At 42.2% G+C, this 21,895-nt stretch overlaps 1 protein-coding gene across 1 annotated transcript in view; it reads right to left on the reverse strand.

The window, feature by feature from the left end:
- The window catches only part of LRIG3 (leucine rich repeats and immunoglobulin like domains 3), a 59,258-nt gene that overhangs the window by 4,162 nt on the left and 33,201 nt on the right, over positions 1–21,895 (reverse strand). The window contains exons 4-16 of the mRNA XM_077338659.1: positions 19,920–20,054; positions 18,625–18,768; positions 16,294–16,437; positions 15,913–16,056; positions 15,281–15,424; positions 12,412–12,492; positions 11,750–11,821; positions 11,435–11,506; positions 10,348–10,511; positions 4,161–4,481; positions 3,394–3,675; positions 2,774–3,226; positions 2,384–2,551 (exon numbers count right to left, since the gene is read on the reverse strand). Coding sequence (XP_077194774.1) covers positions 2,384–2,551; positions 2,774–3,226; positions 3,394–3,675; positions 4,161–4,481; positions 10,348–10,511; positions 11,435–11,506; positions 11,750–11,821; positions 12,412–12,492; positions 15,281–15,424; positions 15,913–16,056; positions 16,294–16,437; positions 18,625–18,768; positions 19,920–20,054 — 2,324 coding nt within the window. The remainder of the gene's footprint in view (positions 1–2,383; positions 2,552–2,773; positions 3,227–3,393; positions 3,676–4,160; positions 4,482–10,347; positions 10,512–11,434; positions 11,507–11,749; positions 11,822–12,411; positions 12,493–15,280; positions 15,425–15,912; positions 16,057–16,293; positions 16,438–18,624; positions 18,769–19,919; positions 20,055–21,895) is intronic.

Below are 21,895 nucleotides of genomic sequence, written 5' to 3' on the forward strand. Positions count from 1 at the left end.
GTGGCTAAGTGTTCGGGGGACAGGTAGGGCCCTAGTAGTCGGGCCTGGCGCAGGTGGAAAAATGCCTAGCCCGCTACTTTTCTGACCTGCGCCTCCAAAGTCAGTGAGGCGTCAATGATCACACCCAAGTTCCTGGCCTGGGACACGATGGTAAGGTGCGTCCCTCCCAGGGTGGGTAAGCGCGCTTCCTGATCCTGCCCCCTACGTCCCAGCCTCAGGACCTCCGTCTTGGAGGGGTTGAGTTTCAGGCGACTCTGCTCAAACCATTCTGTCACCGCTTCCAAACATCTGGCAAATGGTTCTGGGGGAGAGTCCGGGTGGCCGTCCATGAGGAGATAGAGCTGGGTGTCATCAGCGTACTGGTGGCAACCCAGCCCAAAACTCCGCACCAGCTGGGCCAGAGGGCGCATAAAGACGTTAAACAGTGTGGGGGAGAGGACTGCGCCCTGAGGGACTCCACAAGGAAGTCTGTAGGAGCGCGAGAGCTCATCCCCCACTGCTACCCTCTGGGTCCGGTCCTGGAGAAAGGAGCATATTCAGCGTAAAGCTGTGCTCCGTATCCTCGTGCTGGTGAGGCGGTGGACCAACAGTTCGTGGTCCACGGTGTCAAAAGCAGCCGACAGGTCCAGAAGAACCAGCACTGCCGACCCGCCCCTATCCAGCTGGCGATGATAGTCATCCAACAGGGCGACCAACAACGTCTCCACCCCGTGACCAGGTCGAAAGCCAGACTGATATTGATCGAGTGCCTAAGTTTCTTCCAAGAATGCCAGGAGCTGGTCTGCTGCGGCCCTTTCAACCACCTTGCCCAGGAACGCTAAATGCGACACTGGGCGGTAGCTGTCTGGGTCCCGCGGGTCCAGCATAGATCTTTTCAGGAGAGGGTGAACCACTGTCCCCTTCAGCTGCTCAGGGAACTCCCCGGAATCCAGGGAGAGGTTGATGATATCCCTGAGCTGGCCTCCTATGGGCAGACTACGAGGAAGACAGACAGTCCAGAAGCAGCAATCCAGTGAAGCAAAGATGCTCATCTTTGGAAATTGATGGCAGACTAGCTGAGTGTACAGCCCTGCATCTTGCTTCCAACAGCTGTTTCTGCACTGCTGTGAGCCTTCTATTCAGTAGCAGAGCTGAACTTGGGTTATGGACAGAAAAACTTGACAGAATGGATATCAGAGTTGGTCCTTGAGCAAGAGGCCTCAAGGAAGTGCAAAAGCAATCACTGAATGCATGATGTGGTGGGGGAAGAAGAACAACAAACTCTCACATTCATTTACTTTCTGGTCTGTAAGCCTGACAACATGACTGGGATTTGAGTCTTAATATTTTTCCCGTCCAACATGATGCCATCTGTGGGTTTTGGAAGATTTTTTTTCTTGGTTGCTAGCTTGCCATCTTGTGATTTGATATATTTGGGTTTTACTGTTGTGCCCTGAATTTTGTAGTGGAAGTTTTTATTAGGAATGGGGTAGACCCCAATTCTGTTTGTGAGGACTATAGCAGTTAAAGCCAGTCACCAAGCAAGGTTCTCCAGGAAGTATGAGAAGGCTAGTGGAAGTTTTGATTATGACCTAGGCAGCATTTACATCACAAGTGGGATAATAAATACTCATGAATAGGCCTATGTTTCTCTATTTCATTTGCCAAGCAAATAGTCTCTTTCCTACTATGTGGGGCAGAATACGTTTCTTACAGTCCCAGCTTACAGAGACTTAGCTATTTGGACAATGAATTTTTGGAAGGTCTTAATTTCAGACAAAGAACTGGCTGCAGAAGAAATGAAGGACAATAAGGATTGTTAAGTCATTACATGGAAATATCGCTCATCTGTATTTGAGGATTTATTTATTTACACAGACAAGTAGATTAGGTAAAATGGCATCCCAATAGTCCCTTTGAGCCAATACTCCTTGGCTAGCAAATTCCTCATTCTCAAAGAACTGCAAAGAAATGGGCGGTATAGAAATCTAAATAAATAAATAATTTTTTTAAAAAAAACCGTCAAAGTGTGATTCTCTTATTTACCATGTCTCAAGGTCGGTAGGCCAAATCCAAATTAGCTCCGCTGTGACTTAGAGACAAGATGGCAAAAGTGACAGCAGACAGATCTTCTTAATATGGCCAGGCACAGCCTAAGCTTTTAAAAAGGCAATACTAACCAACACTGTTGCCACCTGGGCTGTGCTGGAGAACCCCATACTGCGAATCTGAGCCTTATAATGGAAGTGCAGTGCTGCCGATAACAAGCAGGACATCTTGTCCTTAGCAGATGACTGGGAACACACCTAATCTCTTAAGAGTTCCATCTCATCTGGATTAAGTTTTATTTATTCAGTTGCATCTCAGCATTAAGTGCAATACATTTCAATAATCTGACACATACCATTACTATCCCTTTGTTGTAAAAAATATCCCCCCATAGATGATGAGGACGATGAAACAAAATGATGTTGGCTTCCATTCTCTGATGACCCATATCCATCTTGCCTTTCTGCTAGAGTACCTTGGGATGACAGATAGCTTGGAATGTCAGCAGGCAGGTTTGTCTCATCTGTGATTAAGCAAAAACACAAACACACAAAGGTATCAGTGTGCTTCAAGTTTCTTGGCAGTAATTTTAAGCTAATGAGCTACACTGGGATAGTTATGAAAAACGATTTACTTCAGAATTTCAGTCCAGAGACACAAACATTTCTGGAAGAAAAAAATTCTTGAGGGTAACCACACACGTATTTGAACATGCTTTTCCAGTGCCAAGTTCCAGTTTACACACCTGTGTTTGTGATGCTGCAATCTTCATTTCTTCTCCTTGTGTGGTAGATGATGACCACCCACACAAGGGAAGTGCCCACCACACAGCAGACCACAGCTATGATCACAACACCCACTGTGGCCCATCCATCATCATCCAAAGATGGGGCAGTGTTCTGAGGAGAATCACATGTTGGAGTGGGAATGACATTAAGGCGAATGTTGCCTCTCTCTGTCCCGAGTGTATTAGACATTTCACATGTGTACTTCCCAGCATCTTCAAAATCTGTGTCCACAATGATAAGCAACTGATTTCCTGCAGCAAAGAAATGTTTCTCAGTCACTATTAAAGTACTGTCATCCTTGGTCCAGTTCAGTCGAGGTGGGGGGCTACCACCAGCAATACACTGCAAGACTGCAGTTTCACCTTTCGTCACTGTTCGATCCACCAAAGGACGCAAAAATGAAGGTGTTTCTGAAAAGAAAGCAAAATTATTGTTAGCAGTTATGTTTACCCAATCAGTTGAAGGCTGTAAGCCTGTAAGGCTTTAACTATATCAGCAAGCACCTGTCAAAGAAAGAAAAAAAATTGTGACTAGCCAAGGCATTTGATCTCTGCTTGGCAATCACATTTTGTCTTACCCAGTACAGTCAGTGTTGCATTAGCTGAAATGCTCCCAGCAGTATTTTGAGCTGTGCAGCTGTAAACACCAGTATCCTCAATTTTGACATTCACAATAAAGAACACATCATCTTCGGGCATCACATGCATGCGTCTTTTGCGTGCTGCAGGGAAGTCTATGCCACCATCTTTCTGCCAAGCAATCTGGGGTACTGGGTGACCTACGGCAGAACATTCCAATCGTGCTGTTGCTCCTGCCCGAATGGTGATGTCCGTGGGTATCTTGGTAAATGAAGGAAGCACTACAGAATAAACACCAGAAATGCTACTCATTGTGCAATCTAGTCATTGTTTCTTAATGAAATATTTCACCTTCAGTAGTGTGGACAATAATTTCCCCTGTCAAGCTGTAGTCCTCCACATTTTCAGTTTTAAGGACAGCCTAGAAAAGATGCATCAAGGCTGCAACTTCATGACTAATACTATATGTGCATTAATCACATTTTTGTGACTTTTGTGCATGCGAAATTACATGTGTTCTGCATGTGCCCACTAAATTTAAAGTTAGCTAAAAGCACCAAAGCACTGATTATCCAAATATTCTGTGCTAAAATCTTTTGATGAAATGTTTATCAAGCCACATAAGACTGATGGTACATAAACTCCTTAAACCCCTCCCTCCTTGTCTGCAATAAGCTCTAGAGGTGGCTTCCCTGCAAAACATTTTAAAATCCAATAATTGCAAACTCAGTATGTCAAAGACGTTGTGTTGACTTGAAATGCTTACTGTGCACTGTAAGTTTAGCTTTGATGGAATAGGATGAGCCAAAATGATTTGAAATAACACATTGGTATTTCCCTTCATTGCTGAATTCAATGTTGCGTAGCCTCAGAATGGTGGTGTATTCCATCACTTCACCACCCTGTGCCCTGAGATGTGCATAATTCTCCATTTCAGCATCATCCAGCAATTCACCGTCCTTCTTCCATGCAAAAGTCATTGGGGAATCACTGCTGCTGGCAGCTGAACATATAAAACTTAAATTGGAACCTTTGATTGCTGATTGAGTTTCAGGCTGGACAGTTATCTGTGGCTTTGGAAAATCATCTGCAAACATGAAAGGGGAACTCAATGAACTGCAAGAATAAAATGACTGTTTTTAATCCAAACAGAAAAAAAGGGTGAAAGACCAGACGTGTAAGCTTTAGGTTTGAAAGAATAATACGTGTCTAAAAATAACAAATGCCATCTGAAAGTAACATAATGTGAGTCTCTCTAAACAAATAGTTTTGGTGACAACATTATTGATGGATGCTGGTGAACCATGTTCCATTTAGATAGTGAGAGCTAGAATTGCATGACCAAATCTTGCCCCATGAACTATTCACTGTTCATAGAAAAAAACATGTCGGGGAGAAGGCTAGACAGAAATCTTTGGCTGATGGCCAAATTTTATGGAATGGTATGCTCTTGAAAGTCAGTGTGATATAATAGTTAGGTAGACACTGGGAAGACTCAGGTTCAAACCCTATTCAGCCATGAATCTTATTGGGCGATTTTGGGCCAGTCCCTCTTTCTCAGCCTAAGCTAACCTACATGAATCCTACTCCCTTGTTACAGTAAACATACATACATCCTACCTGTACATGTGTACATTGGCTTGTAAGAGCTAACAAATGCTATGGGGTCACACTGAGTTCGCTATGACTTTATGGCACTTACCACTACAACCACCACACACAGATCAGTGAAATTATTATTCAGTATTTAGACAGAAGAGCTGTTTTTTTTGTATTCTGCTTTGTACTACCCAAGGAGTCTCAAAGCAGCTTACAATGGCCTACCTTTCTTCTCCCCACAGCAGACACCCTGTGAAGTAGATAAAGCTGAAAGAGCTCTGAGAAAACTGTGACTGGCCCAAAGTCACCCAGCTGTCCACATGTGGAGGAGTGGGGAATCAAACCCAGTTCTCCAGATTAGAGGCCACTGCTCTTAACCACTCCACCAAGCTGGCTCTCTGTATTTAGAGAGTACAGTGTGCTTAAACACTCATTTCTAGTTATTTTGAGAAACTACCTCACTTACTGAAATTTATCACCTTTTGATAGCTGGGAGCTCTGCAAATTATATCTGTTCTGAATTATAAAGGTAAGATAACCTATAAGCACACACTTTTATCTTTGTTAATATCCTTTTGTGTGTGTGTGTGGGGGGGGGTGGTCTTAGCCTTTTCTTCCCTGAGCTCTAACCTGGCATGCTGAATTAGCTTTTAAAACCAAACATACACAAGTTGCTTTCATTAAGTTTAGAGAGGCATTGCAGTATTTTTCTCCTGCTGTGCAATCATTATAATGAATGCAAGGAAGGATATTTGAATTATGATCATTCAAATGCAAGATCTGAGAATTAAGTAGCACACTATTTCTAGACTGCAAATATATATTTAAGCGACACTTCCCATTGAGACATTAAAACGATAACTGGGATACAAAGATCAAAAAATGTTTATTCAATTCTGTAAATTTGCTCAGCTCACTAAAGAAAACTGAATTTTGTTCTATTTCTGGTAGACGCTGTGCAATAAGATTAATTCAAATAGTAACTCTCTCAAGTAGACACTGTGGATTTATTTTTTAAACTACCAAGAAGCCATATTGTGCAGATGCTCTAGTGGATACAATATCACAGTGGCTGTGATATACTGTGTTTGGTGCTCAGCAGCTGAGATCTTAATTGAAAATATGGCTGTTTTTTCTAAAAGATTTTTGTGATTCAGGCCCAAACTCAGGTTGACACCTGTTTCTTTAAGAGGCTAAAATCTTCAACAGAGGAGTCAACCCAGATAAATCTCTATCCTCTCCCATCACAGAGCTACCATTTGCTCTGTGGGATAAAGCATACCAATAACTGTTACGCTCCAAACCAGGGGGCAAATAACAACACCGGAAAAGGGAGCAAATTGCATCATCAGGAATTATGTTACTTCAGTAGTTTTAAAAACAACTTCTTGTGGTAGGTAATACAATCCCTTGGCCCCCCCTCGAAGAAAGTTCATGCCTGTACCTCAACAAACATTACTAAACAAAAACCTATGATCATAACCTGGGAGAACAAAATGAAGTTTTGTTAGATGGTCATCTATATGGTCATACATGATAGGTCCTATGCTTGCCTATTTATCCCAGGGAATATTCTAGAACTGTCAGGGGGAAGCTATCCCCCCTGTTACTTTTCTTGCTATCTCTGCATGACTCTCCAAAGGGCAGGGAGGGGAAGGATATTTCTTTATTATTTTTTATATACTGCCATCCCCAAAGGCTCAGGGTGGTTTACATAAAATGGGAATAGTACAATTAACTCATTTTATAGTGATGTGGTAACAAGCCACACATGAAATTCTTGTTGACAAGCTGGTCAAATGTGGTATGGATCCTAATTCTGTAAGGTGGACAGGAGTACCCAAAGGGTACTTGTTAATGGTTCAGCAACCTCTTGGAGAAGAGTAATGAGTGATAAGTGGAGTTCCACAGGGATCTGTCCAGGGGCCTATGTTGTTCAACATATATATAAATGTTGAACATTTATGAGGGATTAAAAGGGGTACTTATTAAATTTGCAGATGATACTAAATTGGGAGGGATAGCAAACACAACAGAAGACAGAATCAGAATGCAGGATGACCCTGATAGGCTCAAGAACTGGTCTAAACTGAATAAAATGAAATTCAATAGGGACAAATGTAAAGTTCTGCAGTTAGGTAGGAAAAACCATCTATACCAATATAGGATGGGGGAAACTTGTCTTGGAAGTACTATGTGCAAAAAGGATCTAGGAATCTTAGGAGACCATACATTGGACATGATTCAGCAGTGCAACAGTGGCTAAAAAGGCAAATGGTGTTTTGGGCTGTATCAAATGGAGTATTGTGTGGAGATCATAGGAGGTGATGGTACCACTTTACTCTGTTCTGGTTTGGCCTCGCTTGAAGTACTGTGTTAAATTTTGGGCACCACAGTTGAAGAGGGATGTAGACAAACTGGAGCATGTCCAGAGGAGGGCAATGAAGATTCATTCTTTAATTCATTCTTTAATTTATATACCGCTGCTCTCAGAGATTTGCAGCAGTTTAAAATAAAATAATAAAAACAACACAACCCTTAAAATCCCCAACACGTGAAAAGATGTCTATTCATTAGAGTTAACTCCCTATCCCCCCCCCCCCCCGTCCAGCTAGCAGTCCAGAGCTCTTTCCTTGGGAGCAAGGGTCCTGATCTCACTGGTTCTAAGGGATCCCCTGATGGTAGTTCCGGGACCTCAACCTGGCCTCAGCTATACGCCTGGTGGAAGAGCTCCATCTTACAGTCCCTGCAGAAAGCTGATAATTCTGGCAGGGCCCTTAGCTCTTCCAGGAGCTCATCCCACCAGGCTGAGACTAGGGCCAAAAAAGCCCTGGCCCTAACTGAGGCCAGGCGAATATCCCAGGGGCCCAGGACCACCAGCAGATTCATGCCTGCAGAGCAGATTGCTCTGCGGGGGGGGGGGGGCATAGGCAGACAAGTGGTCCCACAGATATGCAGGGCCCAATTTGCGTATAGTCCTCAAGGTTAAAACCAAAACCTTAAACTTGATCTGGAAACAGATGGGTAACCAATGTAAATGACATAATAGTGGCTGGATATGGGCCCTCTAAGATGTACCAGTGAGGACCCTCACAGCTGCATTTTGTACCACCTGTAATTTCCAGGTCAAAGCTAAGGGTAGGCCCGCATGGATTACTGTGGCCAGATTGCATGGATTACTGTGGCCAGATTGCATGGATTACTGTGGCCAGATATTCAGAGGACAGGTAGGACGCTAGTAGCTGTGTTTGGCACAGATGAAAAAATACCGTTTGAGCTACCTTTGTGATCATCCCTAAATTTCCGGCGTTTGGTGCAGATGTCAATTGCACCCTATCCAGGCATGGGAGGCATGCTTCCAGATCCTGCCCTCATCTCCCCAGCCACAGGACCTCTATCTTGGAAGGGTTGAGTTTCAGATGGCTCTGCCTGAGCCACTACTTCCAAACATCTAGCGAATTTTCCGGGGGGGGGGGGGAGTCCATCCATTAGGAGATTGAGCTGCACGTCATCCGCATATTGGTGACAACTCAGCCCATAACTACAGACCAGCTGGGATAGAGGGTGCATGTAGATGTTAAAACAATGTGGGGGAGAGGACTGCCCCCTGTGGAACTCCACAAGGGAGCCCCACAGTGTCCGATAACTCATCCTCCACAGCAACCCTCTGTAACCGGTTCCGGAGAAAGGAGACCAGTCATTGTAGCACAATCCCCCCTAATCCCGGCTCCAGGGGGACAGTGGGCCAACAACTTGTGGTCAACTATGTCAAATGCAGCCAACAGATCTAAAAGTACAAGGATGGCTGACCCGCCCCAGTCCAGCTGGTACCAGATATCAACTGTCAAGGCGACCAGCATGTTCTCCACCTTGTGGCCAGGAAGTCCAACTGGTATGGATCCAGGGCCAAAGTTTCCTCAAAGAATGCTTGGAGCTGGTCTGTCTCCACCACATTCCCAGAAATGCAAGATGCGAATCTGGTTGGTAGCTGGCAGGGTCCAGCAGATCCAGCAATGGCTTCTTCAGTAGGGGATGAGCCACTGCCTCTTTAAGCCCCTCTGGGAACTCTTCCGAGATAAGGGAGAGGTTCACAATTTCCCTTATGGGGCCTCCTATCCACTGGTTGCCTGACTTAAGCAGCCAGTACAGGCAAGGATCCAAAAAGCAAGTGGTCACCCTCACTGAACCCAGCAACTTGTCCACTTCGGTTATCAAAAGCCACCTAAAGCTATCAAACACTAACCCCCGCAATGGCCACTGAGCTTCCAGTTCGCTAACTGAATCAACCATGCCAGGAAGGTTCTGGCAGAGTTCTTGTGGTAGGTTTATCCACAAAATAGCTCGATAATGCCAAACAGCTCAAATCCAATTTCCTTGACTTTTGATGCCCCTCCTCGAGGGCAGTAAGTGATCTAATTACTTTAAACAATTGTGCTGGGCATGAGCTCACGGATGCGATTTCCACGGAATAGAAGTCTTTTTTCACCGCTTTCACAGCATTCTCATACACCTTCATAAGTGTGCAATGAGATGTCCTAGCCGCCTCATCACGAGTCTTCCTCCACACCCACTCTAGCCATCTCACTTCCTTCTTTGGGACAGGCTTCATCAGGAGGTGGTGGGTTCTCCATTGGAAACTTTCAAGCAGAGGCTGGATAGCCATCTGACGGAGAGGCTGATTCAGTGAAGGTTCAAGGGGTTGGCAGGTTACAGTGGATAAGTGATAGGATTGTGAGTGTCCTGCATAGTACAGGGGGTTGGACTAGATGACCCAGGAGTTCCCTTCCAACTCTATTATTCTATGATTCCACTCTTTTAGAGGAAGCAGGACAAGCATGTAAGCTCCCTGCTTGAAAGTCAAAAATGTAACCCACTTGGAATGAGAAATTTCACAGAGACCATGAAAAAGAAATAGTATTTAAAGATGGCAACATTGTTTTGGCCTGAAGTTCTGTAAAGCTCCTGAAGAATATCTTGACTTTTGTTCAGTTCATAACTCTATATACAGCATACAACTAAGAATATTACCTATGCACCAGTCTAAACATATCAAACTATGCCTATGCATTTAGAACAACGCTTACCATATTTTAAACTTAACTGTACACACATATTCCACCATAACCACTGATCTTCCCTTGGTGTCCACATGTCAGTAACATGTCAGTCCCCATCTCAAATGAAACAACAAAGTCTAAATAACTGCAGGTCAGAGCTCATAAGCTGCAGGAAGAACAAGTATTTCAACAGAAATATTCAGGTAGAAGACATATAGCTTGTTAAAGTTTTCCTACAACCATCTCCTACTGAAATGTTCAGAACTGAATTTTTTAATAAAGGCTGTTTTAACTCACCACACACAAAGCCATCAAGGCTGACAGCAAAAATATTTCTTCCTTTCAATATCTGAGGGTGGGCACAAGTGGCATTTACAAAATTCTGGAAGTTGTTATCTACCAGCCATTCTGGCAGCCATTTCAGTTGGCAATCACACAAAAGGCTTGATGTGTTTAAATGCCTAGGATGAAAAAAGAGAGACGAACATCCAGTTCATAGGAAAACAGACCTTCTTGACATCAGAAAAGTCAGCTTTAACACACTGAAATAGACACAGTGGAATATGAAGGTGCACAAGTCATTTTTTTATTTTCTCCCTTGCAATGCTGGCAGTTCCATCAATGGAGCTCCCTGCACTCTCCCCTTTTTAAATATCACTCATGGGGCAGAAGGGCAATTCCTACTGCAGTGCAAAGGAGGGAAATAAGTGATGACAAAGACACTGGGGAAAAATTGCAAGATTGTATGTGCATCAAAATGGGAGGTTTTGATTGACTCACCTAGTAATATTCTTAATGCTATTATTTGTTAAAAGTATTTCCCTCTGATGCTGAAAGCAGCTTACATGTTATGTTACTATCTAAATGCACAGACAACTCCAGTTGCACAAGCCAATTCAAAGTTACACAGGAGTACATAGACTCAATGTTTAATGGGTTCATGCTACTGGACTCTTCAAAGAACCTGCATTACATCCTCACACTGAACTAAGCAAGCTATCGGACTTCTGTGGTTGGGCTGTATACACATAGACGCTATTTGGTCAATCTGTCCCATTCAGGTAGATGAGATGGGATCAGGGGTGGCCCACTACACTCTTGATTCTTGCTTTAGGTAGACGTGTAAACTGGCTACTTTTTAAAGGATTAATATGGCATATCTAATTTGTCAAATATTACTTTAATGACAACCCTCTCATTTTTAAAGAGATCTACAGCTTTTTGTTACCTGTCCCTGTGACATGGGGAAAACTGCAAGAGGCACAATTTTGTAATTACATCTTCATGTTAAATGCAGAGATATTATTGCTGCTGCCTCTTACTATCACTAGATGGTATTTTCAAGCATCTGAAGATCATTCAAAGGAAACACAGAAACACTTACAGTTCTTTAAGTTTCTTCATTTGTGAGAATGTGTTTCCTTGTACGGACATGATTGCATTGTTACTCAGATCTCTGAAGAAATGAAATGCACATACATAAACCAAGTTAGTTCAGATTCTCAAAGTTGGTTTCAAAAAGGCAAAAAACTATGGAGGGGTAGCATTTTAAATGATATGTCAATCCTTAAAAATAGCACTTTTAGCATATACAACAAGTAGAATGTGTTTGTTAGGGGAATTCTGTGTACAGATTAAGAAATGGCTTCCTATGGTCAATTGTACAGTTGTTAGTTAAATATGGTATGCAACTACTTACATGTGTTCAAGTGCATCCAGACCAGAAAATGCTTTCTTAGTGATTGACCTGATCCTGTTTCCTTGGAGCAGCCTGGAAATATAAATAGATAATGTGGAACAGGTGCAGAATAGGAGAGGTGACATTTTTTGACCCTGTCAAGAAAGTCTCTTACAAAGGCTTTTTAGGCACTTCAGTGGAAGTCACAGGCATTCATCCCCATACCACCACAAACCATCTCTAAAACCTATACCCTTGTCCTGATGTCAATATTAAAACATCCTAGCATTTCTAAACTTTCTCTAGGATTTAATAGTGTACAGTGCTTTTGAATCTCTTTTTCTTCCACTTTGGCAAAATGCAGACTGTGGTCACTACCAACAGTAAAATACAGTAGATGAATTTGATGTTACATTTTTATATGCAGAGTCTAACAGAGAAAATTATCTCAAAGAACTATACTTGAGCACATTCACCTCACAGATGGCTACCCATGGGTCAATGTCAGTTCCATAACTTTCCACCCTGCAGTTCTGTGATTCTTCATGACCTTTATCTCTTAATCTCCTAATTTGAAAACTGTTGAAACCTCAGCTTGCTTTTTGTTATTGAGCTCCTGGCCTTGGTCTACCATTAATATTCTAAACTTTACATTTGAAAATACAGTGAAAAGTTGTACTTACAACCACCTAAGTTTGTCAAGTCCAGAGAAAGCACCATTCATATCTTCAATAGTCCATGAGATTTCATTATTTTTGAGATCCCTGTTTGGAAAGAGCAGGGTAAAGAATTATAAGATCCAATACTAAAAACTGAATCAATAGTACTTTAAAAAAATCATAAACGTAATTAATTTCCTGGGATGAAGCACATTATGAACTCAGCAGCACGTTAGTTCCAAATCTAAATATTTCTCAATTGAAAAACTGGAAGATAGCTGACAGGGCCATCCTAAACACACTTATGAACTCTTAAGTCTGTTGACTTCAGTAGATGTAGAAATGCTTAACTCTTTAGACTGCACTGTGAGTGTATCCCTGCCAAACAATTCTCTGAAGCAAGCTATCTTTTCAACAAAGAAAAAAACCCCAGGAAACTGTAACAATGGTGCAACAATTGTGTCAAAGCACATCATTAGCAGAAAAGGTTAAACATTTATGAGACTCTGGATGAACTGGTCTTCTTCTGGAAGAGCAACCTATCATTCTCTGCCAGTTAAAGTGGTAGAAATGTTCCAAGCACTGAATACAACTGGGAGAAATTTTTTTCAAGGGATCAGAAGACTCATGAGTTTCATGTATTGCAGTATGGGCACAAACAGGCACTTCCACAGTAGATTTAGTGGCATTTGGAAATCAGTACCTATGGGATAAGAATGGCTGAATAAAATTTGGAGGCACTTATTTAATGCAACAACCATCATCATCATCATCATCATTTACCCGCCTCCCCCCGGAGGCTCGAGGTGGGTTACAATCAAGTAAAATCCAAAAACCTATTAAAAACCAATAAAGCTAATACAATAATATGAAAACCTATAAAGCCAAGAAGTTGTGGCGAAAAACTCTTCCTGAGCTTAAAACCCAACACATCTAAAAAGGGAGGTGGAGAGGTGCTGATGGAACTCACTGCTGCCATTCTGTGAGGGGGAGAGCCCAGATCTTCCCTGCTGCCTGACCTCGGCCATGAACCTGGTGGAAGAGCTCCATTTTGCAGGCCCTGCGGAATGCTGGAAGTTATGGATTTTTAATGTGGAAACATCTATAGTCATGGACTGGGAAGAACTGCAATGCATTCCCACCACCACTACCACACCTGACCAGCTGAGTGAGGATGCTACTCCTGCTCCCTGGCTAGGAGACTGGAGGGGACGGCAGTGTTGCTGTCATTACTGCTGCTGCTGTCCCTCCTTCTCTTTTGAGGCCTGGAACCAATGGGGGAGAGAGGAGGCATCAGGGGGAGTGGGAAGGAATGTGGGGACCCCCCTCACCTGCCTGCCTAGGGCTTCACCCACTACAGCCGTGGATGGGCCTCCTGCCACCATATTGAGGGCTGAGGCATTGCTAGGCAACTGCATGGTCTAGTTGGGGTGGAGGTGGGAGTGGAGGGGGAGGAGGCAGCGATGGTGACCTTTTCCTGGACAGCACCCAAGTTGAAAGTCCCTCACCAGGATGTCCTCTCCAGCCTGACCCCATTGCTCTTCCCAATGGGGAACTGAAAGTGCAGTGTGTGTGTGGCATCAGCCGTGCAACTATTACTGCAACAACCTGTGTGACAGGCTCAGGTGGGGTGCCGTGTTGGGTTGAAGCAGCAGGACAACTTTTGAGTGCAGGGGCATCTTGAAGACCAACAACATTTCATTCAAGGCACAGGCTTTCCTGGCCATAACCTTCTGCCCAAATTAAATATGCATGAACACAGAAACTTATGCCCAGAATAAGTGTGCATGCACAGAAAAACTTCTGCCTGGCCACTGACAGGTAAGGGGGGGGAGGAGGAAGAAACTCAGAAGGAGGGGTGAGGAAAGGAGGAGCAGTTGGAAGAATGGTGGGAAGAGGATGGCAGAAAAAAAATGGGGGAATGAGGAAGAAGAAGAAGAAGAAGAAGAGTTGGTTCTTATATGCCGCTTTTCCCTACCCGAAGGAGGCTCAAAGCGGCTTACAGTCGCCTTCCCATTCCTCTCCCCACAACAGACACCCTGTGGGGTGGGTGAGGCTGAGAGAGCGCTGATATCACTGCCCGGTCAGAACAGTTTTATCAGTGCCGTGGCGGACCCAAGGTCACCCAGCTGGTTGCATGTGGGGGAGCGCAGAATCGAACCTGGCATGTCAGATTACAAGTCCGCACTCCTAACCACTACACCAAACTGGCTCTACACCAAACTGGAAGGAGTTGGGGAGAGAGGAGGAAGGAGAGACTGAGAGATGAAGCTCAAGAGGGTGGTGAGAGGGAAAGGAGCGAGGACAGAAGAAGTAGGAGGGAGTGACCAGGAAAGAAAGAAGATGGAAGAAGAAATGACAAGGAAGTGACAGGGAATAGAGAGAAGACATATGGAGGAGATTCAAGGTGACAGAGAAGGGAGAGAAGACTGACAGAGGAAGCACTTTGTTAATATGTTTGATGTTTCCACATAATATTTTGTGACAATGCTCACAAATTTTATTTTATTCATTGTGTATACTCTCAACCACATTCTGTTATATGAGACAGCTGTCTAAGAAAGGCATTCGTGAAATAAAAGTCCAAATGACATACAGTGCTAATTTCCTGACATCCTAGCTAAGAAAACTTAGGTATTGATAAAGGTCACCAGACAGAATACAAGTTAGCTGCATGATTGGTGGAAGGACCGAGAGTTCTTTTTCATGGAAGAAGCAGGAACCAGCCTGAGACTAGCATTCTGGAGACAAACAAGAAAATTATATGTATAGTCTCGGTCTAGTTTTCCGTATCTTGCTCCCAGGAGGAGCAGCTTCTTGTCTTGAGCACCTGACATTGCATATTCCAACAAATAGTAGTGTTTTGTCCTTTACAAGCTATGGTGAAACTTACAATATTTGTAAACTGGAGAGTCCTCTGAATGCACAGTCAGCAATGTAGTTCACTTTGTTGTCGCCAATATTTAGTCTCACTAGTAGGCTTAAGCCAACGAAGCTCAAATCCTCCAGCCTTGCTAAATGATTATAAGTTAAGTCTCTGCAAGTTTGAGAAGAGGAAAAACGGTTATTTTTGTCAGTATGATGAAAACTTTGAAATCCAGTACAACTTCAATCCTTGAATATATTCAGAATAATTATTGTTAATATAGCTCTGTATAATATAAGCCATTATTTGTAACATTGCGGCAGGATGATATTTCTTTAAATTAAAAAAAAAAGATCGTCCAAGCTGAGCAAAATGACCACAAAGAAAATTTAGCTGGCTTCAGTACCTCACAACAAAAAATGCAGTTGCGTGGAATACTACACAGGGAGCTGTTGTCACCTTGGAAACTTTGTTATGAAAAATTCACAGATCGATAGTAAGTGGTTCATACTTTGGTTGGGATCCTGCTCTGAAAACTGGTTAGACTAAATAGTAATGGTAATAGCAATAGCAATAGCAATAGCAATAGCAATAGCAATAGCAATAGCAATAATAATAATAATAATAATAATAATAATAATAATAATAAAACTCCTTACAGCTCACTGAGTTTCTGGCAGAACTCCCAGGCATCGGGGCTGATCCTACTGATAGCATTTTGGCTAAGATGAAGTTGCTGCAACATCCGCAGGCCATAAAGCCAGCCTTTGGTAATCTCCGTTAGGTTGTTATGGTCCAGCTGCCTAGGCACACACACACACAAACCCACAATAATTAAAAGACTTCATATGTAAGCTTTAGCAACTTTTTAAAAAGGTCTGGGATGCTTGATTCTTATTAAAGGCAGGGGCTCTTTCTTCTTTAAACAGAAGCCAACTGGGCTTTTGTTGTTTTTACTTCACAAGCCTTTTCACAGTATTCAAAACCTGATGGAATTCAAAATGATTCATCCTAAAGATGATGGAGACGCAGATACTTACAGTATTTCCATGTTGCTTAATCCCCAGAAAGCTCCATCCATGAGTCTAACTAGCCCGTTTCTCTGTATTCGTAAAGATTTCAAAGCAGAAAGGCCTTGGAAAGTAAGACCGTCTATCATTTTAATTTTGTTGCGGTTCATCTCTCTGCAAAATTTTTAAAAAATCTTTTGTAAAATAAAATAAAGCACACTTTCTCATCTTTAAACATTAGGACATCTTTGATATCTTGCTATCCATTTGATGAAAGTCCTATCAAAACCGTGCTGCTGTTGAAAACATTGCTTGCTCTATGACCATCATCCTTCTAGACTTCTGAAATGATCGGTGTCCTTTCTTACCCCTTGCAGAATACCTCTACTGTCCCTTGTGTGGATTCCTTCTTTTTTTTAGTCCAGTGGCACCTTTAAGATCAACAAAGTTTTATTCAATCTTTGCTGCGTGTGCCCACTTCTTCAGATACAATGAAACAAAATTTCCTCAATTTCTGAAGAAGTGGGAATGCACATGAAAGCTTATCCCTATCAATGTGCATATTTGCCTTGGTGGGTGGAATGTGTCTGGGCATCCAAGCTCGAATCTGGCCCAATCTAATCGGGCTGGCCCCTACACAGCCCACCCCCCCTAGCTGGCCGCAGCCTGGATGCAACTGACCTCTCCACCCTTCACCACCACTGCCTCCCCCCCCCAAAAAAAACCCATCCCACTAGCGCCCGCTGCTTTTATCCTCACAGAGGGCTTTCTACTAGTATCTTCATAAAACTTTATTTGGCTTAAAAGTGCCTCTGGACTCAAACTTTGTTCTGTGTCTTTAGGCTAAAATGGATAACCACCTGAATAGATCTTCTTGGATTACTTTCCTTTTAAGTCACTTACCTACATTTTAAATCAATCCTGTTCTGTTCTTTCTCACTCTTTCTAATTTGGATGGAGGTATCAGTTGCCCCTGTCCTTGTGCTATGTTGTTTCCTATGTATTTTATCCTTTAGACCTCTTTTCCCGCAAAGCATTTCCTGAATCACCTCCAGCTCACCTTATGTCCCACTAACAATTAATTTGGCTCTACAGGTCCCTCCTGAATTGAAGTCACCAGGGCAGGTTCACTTAGCTGAAGTCAGTCAGCAAGTGCTGTCTAACAAACTACATTTGTATCAGGGAGGCCAAGCTGCTTTGAGGGAGGAGTGAACTTTCTGTTCCATACTAGAAGGGAGGCTGGCTGTCACCTTGGGCATTTTCACACATGCTAAATCATGCATTTTCAATGCACTTTCCAATTGTGTGAAATGGCAAAATCCACTTGCACACAGTTGCTAAAGTGGATTGAAATAGCATTATTTACCATATGTGAAAGCGCCGCTAATGGATCAGTTTTTAAATTCCATCCTTCCTCTCAGGGCAACATACATAGTTCTTTTCTTTTCCAGTTTACCTTTCCCCAAACCGTGTGCGGCAGAATGACTAGCCCTAGGCTGCTCATTGACCTCATGGATGACTGAGTCTACAGACACCATTTTCCTCAGTCTTGATCTCACATTATATCACACTGGCTTCTTCCCTCTTTGCAGCCAAGCCTGTTTCTTATAGTCTGTCAAACTGCTGGACAAAAATTGATGCCAATGGCACATTTAAGACCAACAAAGATGTTTTCAAGGTGTGAGTTTTCGAGGGAATGCACTGTTCCTCAGACAAAATTGAACAAGGATCATAAGAGTCCAGATATAAGGCAAAAGTTAGTGGCAAATTAATAAACTGTCATAATATCCAAATTATGCAGTCTGGTAAATCTTTGTTGGTCTTAAATGTGGACTCAATTTTTGTTTTGCTACTTCAGAGCAACATGGTTACCCACTTGAAACTGCTGGACACTCAGACCGTTTATACACTGGAGGTTTCATGATGGGCTGCAGGCTGGAGTTTTAGTTGTGGCAGGTTGCCCCACCTCTTCCTGCACCCACACGGGGGAGTATTTGGCCTGGTGTGCCTCTTCTACCCCTGCTTTGTGCTCCTGCATGGGAGCTGAGGCAGTGAAGTTCCCAGTGCGCAAACCATCTCAGTGACAGAAAGAAAACAAAAAAGAAACACCATATATTTTTGATACATCATGAAAACACCAGGAACAATAAGAGTATATTGCAGGGTCCTTATTCCAGGTGCAGCAAGTTAATATCAACACAGAAATTCAGAATGAACATGCAACCCAAGGATTGAGTCTCTTTTCTTTCAGCAGGCAAAAGGTTTTATGAGGTTGCTGCAGGGAAGTGTTTGATGATCAAGCTCTGCCAAAGGCTTTCAAAACTAATCTAAAACAATATGGTGACTCAAGGGTGCACTCACAGATGTTGCAGCTGGGAAAGTTTAAACATCTTCTGTGGAATGAACGCAACCCGGTTCTTATTCAGCTTCAGCACTTGAAGTGTACTGGATAAGTTGTCGAAACTGCCTGGTTCTAGGGAAACAATTCGATTACTGTTGATATGCCTGTGGAATGACAATGACATAAAGTTAACACGATATCATGCTCTCATTACCTGTTAGCTGCTACACACAACAACTTAATTATTGCTTTAACAAGTTCCCATCATTGGTTAAGTAGCAATCTGACAGCAAACAGTTCAGTTCTGTTCTATCAACTGCTATGGTTCTCAGGAGACATGAATCAACAATGCTGACTCAACAAATCAGCTCAGATTCTCAAATAATATTTCATGATTGAAAGATGTTCTTCCATATCATGTGTAACTTCAGACCAACCAACATTTATCATTGTACAGGTCTGACTGTGTTATTGCTAGCAGCCTTTTAAAACATATACTGCAGGATTCTGCTTGACCCCATAGGATCACATAAAAAGCTATACTGGGAAGATTTATAAAATAATTTCAGGAACAGATCTAACTAACAGTTGCAAGCCAGGAGAAAGCACTCTAAACTAGAATTTAAAGCATTTATCAGTCAATGAGTGCAATTAACAGACCACATGAAGGCAGTGGATTTTAAGTAAATGCAGTCAGTAGTGTCATCTGCAGATATTTCTCGATTCATATGTCTGTTGCTTTGTGCATACATTTTGTTTGCAGAAAGTGCTGATACTGTCCTGATCTCCCGCTGCTCTTCTTGAGATTAGTTTTTAGTTTGTATGATTGAGGTTTTAATGTTGTATTTTACTGGTTTTACATGTAAACTGCCCTGAAATGACTTGTTGTGAGGGGCGGTATAGAAGCTCGAAAATAAATGAATAAATAAAATAACGTTCAAGCCTTAAATGCTGGATCTGCATGAGGCTTGTAGATCATCACAAAACAGAGTGTATCAATCAGGAGATATAGTTTAAGCTGACACGTGCAGGTCCATAGACAACTATGATCTCTACTGTGTGGCCATCAGGTATACTAGGAGAATGGTAGGTCAGCACTACCCTAGGCTCTAATAGAAATGAATTAATGGATAGAATATGTCTTACTTAGCTAAGGAAACCATGTTATCCATTAATTTAACAGTATTGCATGTACTGGAGTTCAGTGTTACTTGAATCAGCAAAGTAAACAAACTGTTCAAAAACTAAAGAAAGCTGTTCTAACATTTTCTGGCTAACTGGGAAAAAACCTTACATTAAACAAAATGTAACTTACAGGTACTTAAGTGGCAGAGGAGGAAACGATGCCATAGTAAGTGCAGAAATATGGTTGTCACTCAAATCTAAAGTTTCTAAAGATTGGAACGGTCTCAAGTGTTCAGCCAAGATGTCGGAAATCTTGTTGCATGTCCTAAATTAGAAATTAATAATTAAGCATCAAATACTTTCCAGAACTTGAGTTTTAAACCATAGCACTTTTAAAGAACCTATTTACAAAAATATTTTATTATAATATAAATTAGCAGTGCATGAAATGTGCTTCTTATTGTATTGTACACACCTAAGATTTACTAGGTGGGGGTTCTTTTTAAAGGAAGGATCATTCCCTGCCTGCAGGCCTTGAGTCTAAGATCAATTGCTGCAACAAAAAAGCAAAGAAGCAGATAGAAATCCCCATGGTGGGGCCTGGGGACGCCCTAGTTTTACAGCTCATCTCCAGGCAACAGAAATCAGTTCCCCTGGAGAAAATGGCTGCTTTGGAGCGTGGACTCGATACCACTGAAGTCCCTCCTCACCTCAAATCCCACTCACTCCCAGCTCCACCCCCAAAGTCTCCAGGTATTTCCCAACCAAGATCTGTCCAGCTTAGAAATAGGTGTGAAAAAAGGGCTAGGAAAACAGCTATTACAAAGCTTGAACAGTATTTATTATAGAAGATAATTTGATCAGAACAGCCAGGGAAATGAGAGAAGAGACAGAATTGAAAAAGGTAGGAAACAGGAATTCTCCAGAAGAACATTAGCACAAATAGCATGATAATAATCTGACCAAAAAGAGAAAACCACCCTTACATTTAAGGTCCATAAGTAGAGCACATGGCCATCAGAACCATGTCTTTTGGCCCTTTGTCAGTATCAAGAACACAATTTATAATTTGAGTTTTTTTGGAAGGAAAAAAGAATCCATCATTTTGGGAAGGATGGGTTGTTTGTATTCTGGAACACTGATACCTGTTAACTGTTGTGGGAACACTTCAGGATAATGCTATAAAGCTGGCAAGGATCAATAACCAGGATGTTGTTGTTTCAACCATTGCGCTGATATTTAGTCAGGATCTAATCGAAAAGCATCTGCTACAGCCAATCCATTGACCACTCTTAGGGATGCTTCCTTAGCCATTTAGGCTTTATGCAGGTAATGTCTCATTATCTAAAGCATTTCTTCTTACAAATGGCTCCATGTTTTTCCTCCATTACAAATTTAGGGAACTGCTCTGCATTCAAGATATAGTTGTATATTTCTGGGAATTTTGACCACCTGCAAAGTTGGACAACTTGCAATCCTATGCAAGATATCTACCAGTCTAATTCCTGCAGTACACCGACTGTTTTAAAAAGCATGAATGACACCATGGTCATGGTCTCCTCTCCAAAATAAGTTTTTCTTAGAAAATAACTTCAAAAACTTATTTTGGAAAAAGGTTAGACATCTCAAGAATACATGACAACAATCTGTGGCAACTGTCGTGCCCATAAGCATGTGGTAGTTGAGTGAAAGAGATTACTTACTACTAGCTAAAACTAAATCAGAAGCTGTAGCTGTCCCTCACACCAGATGTGTAAAAAAAAGAAACATTTTATTACCCTTCCAACATTGTTCTCCTTCAGTGTCAGGTTTCACTATCCCTGCCCATCTGGAGCAAGTAATTTTAATTTAACACTTTGTTGGAAGATCTAAATGTAAACATAAGTTATCTTTAAACAACCGCAAATGATCTGTGTGTCAGATTTACAGGCAACCAGACATAGTTAGATAACAGATTAAAGAGTCTTTAGTTTAGACATTAGTTTGCTCATCAGGTAATGACTAACAAGCTATTAAAACTGCCAATTACTTGAGTGACAAATAAAATTTTCCTGCAGTAAAACTGTGGTTCAGCATAAGCCTGCAATTTCCTGAACTGCACGCCTCCTCAATTGCAGTGTGAAAGTATTCAGTTAGGGAGAGAGCTCACACACTATGGTCTTTGTG

Source organism: Paroedura picta, chromosome 5 (assembly GCF_049243985.1).
Source record: "Paroedura picta isolate Pp20150507F chromosome 5, Ppicta_v3.0, whole genome shotgun sequence".
Classification (NCBI taxonomy): domain Eukaryota; kingdom Metazoa; phylum Chordata; class Lepidosauria; order Squamata; family Gekkonidae; genus Paroedura; species Paroedura picta.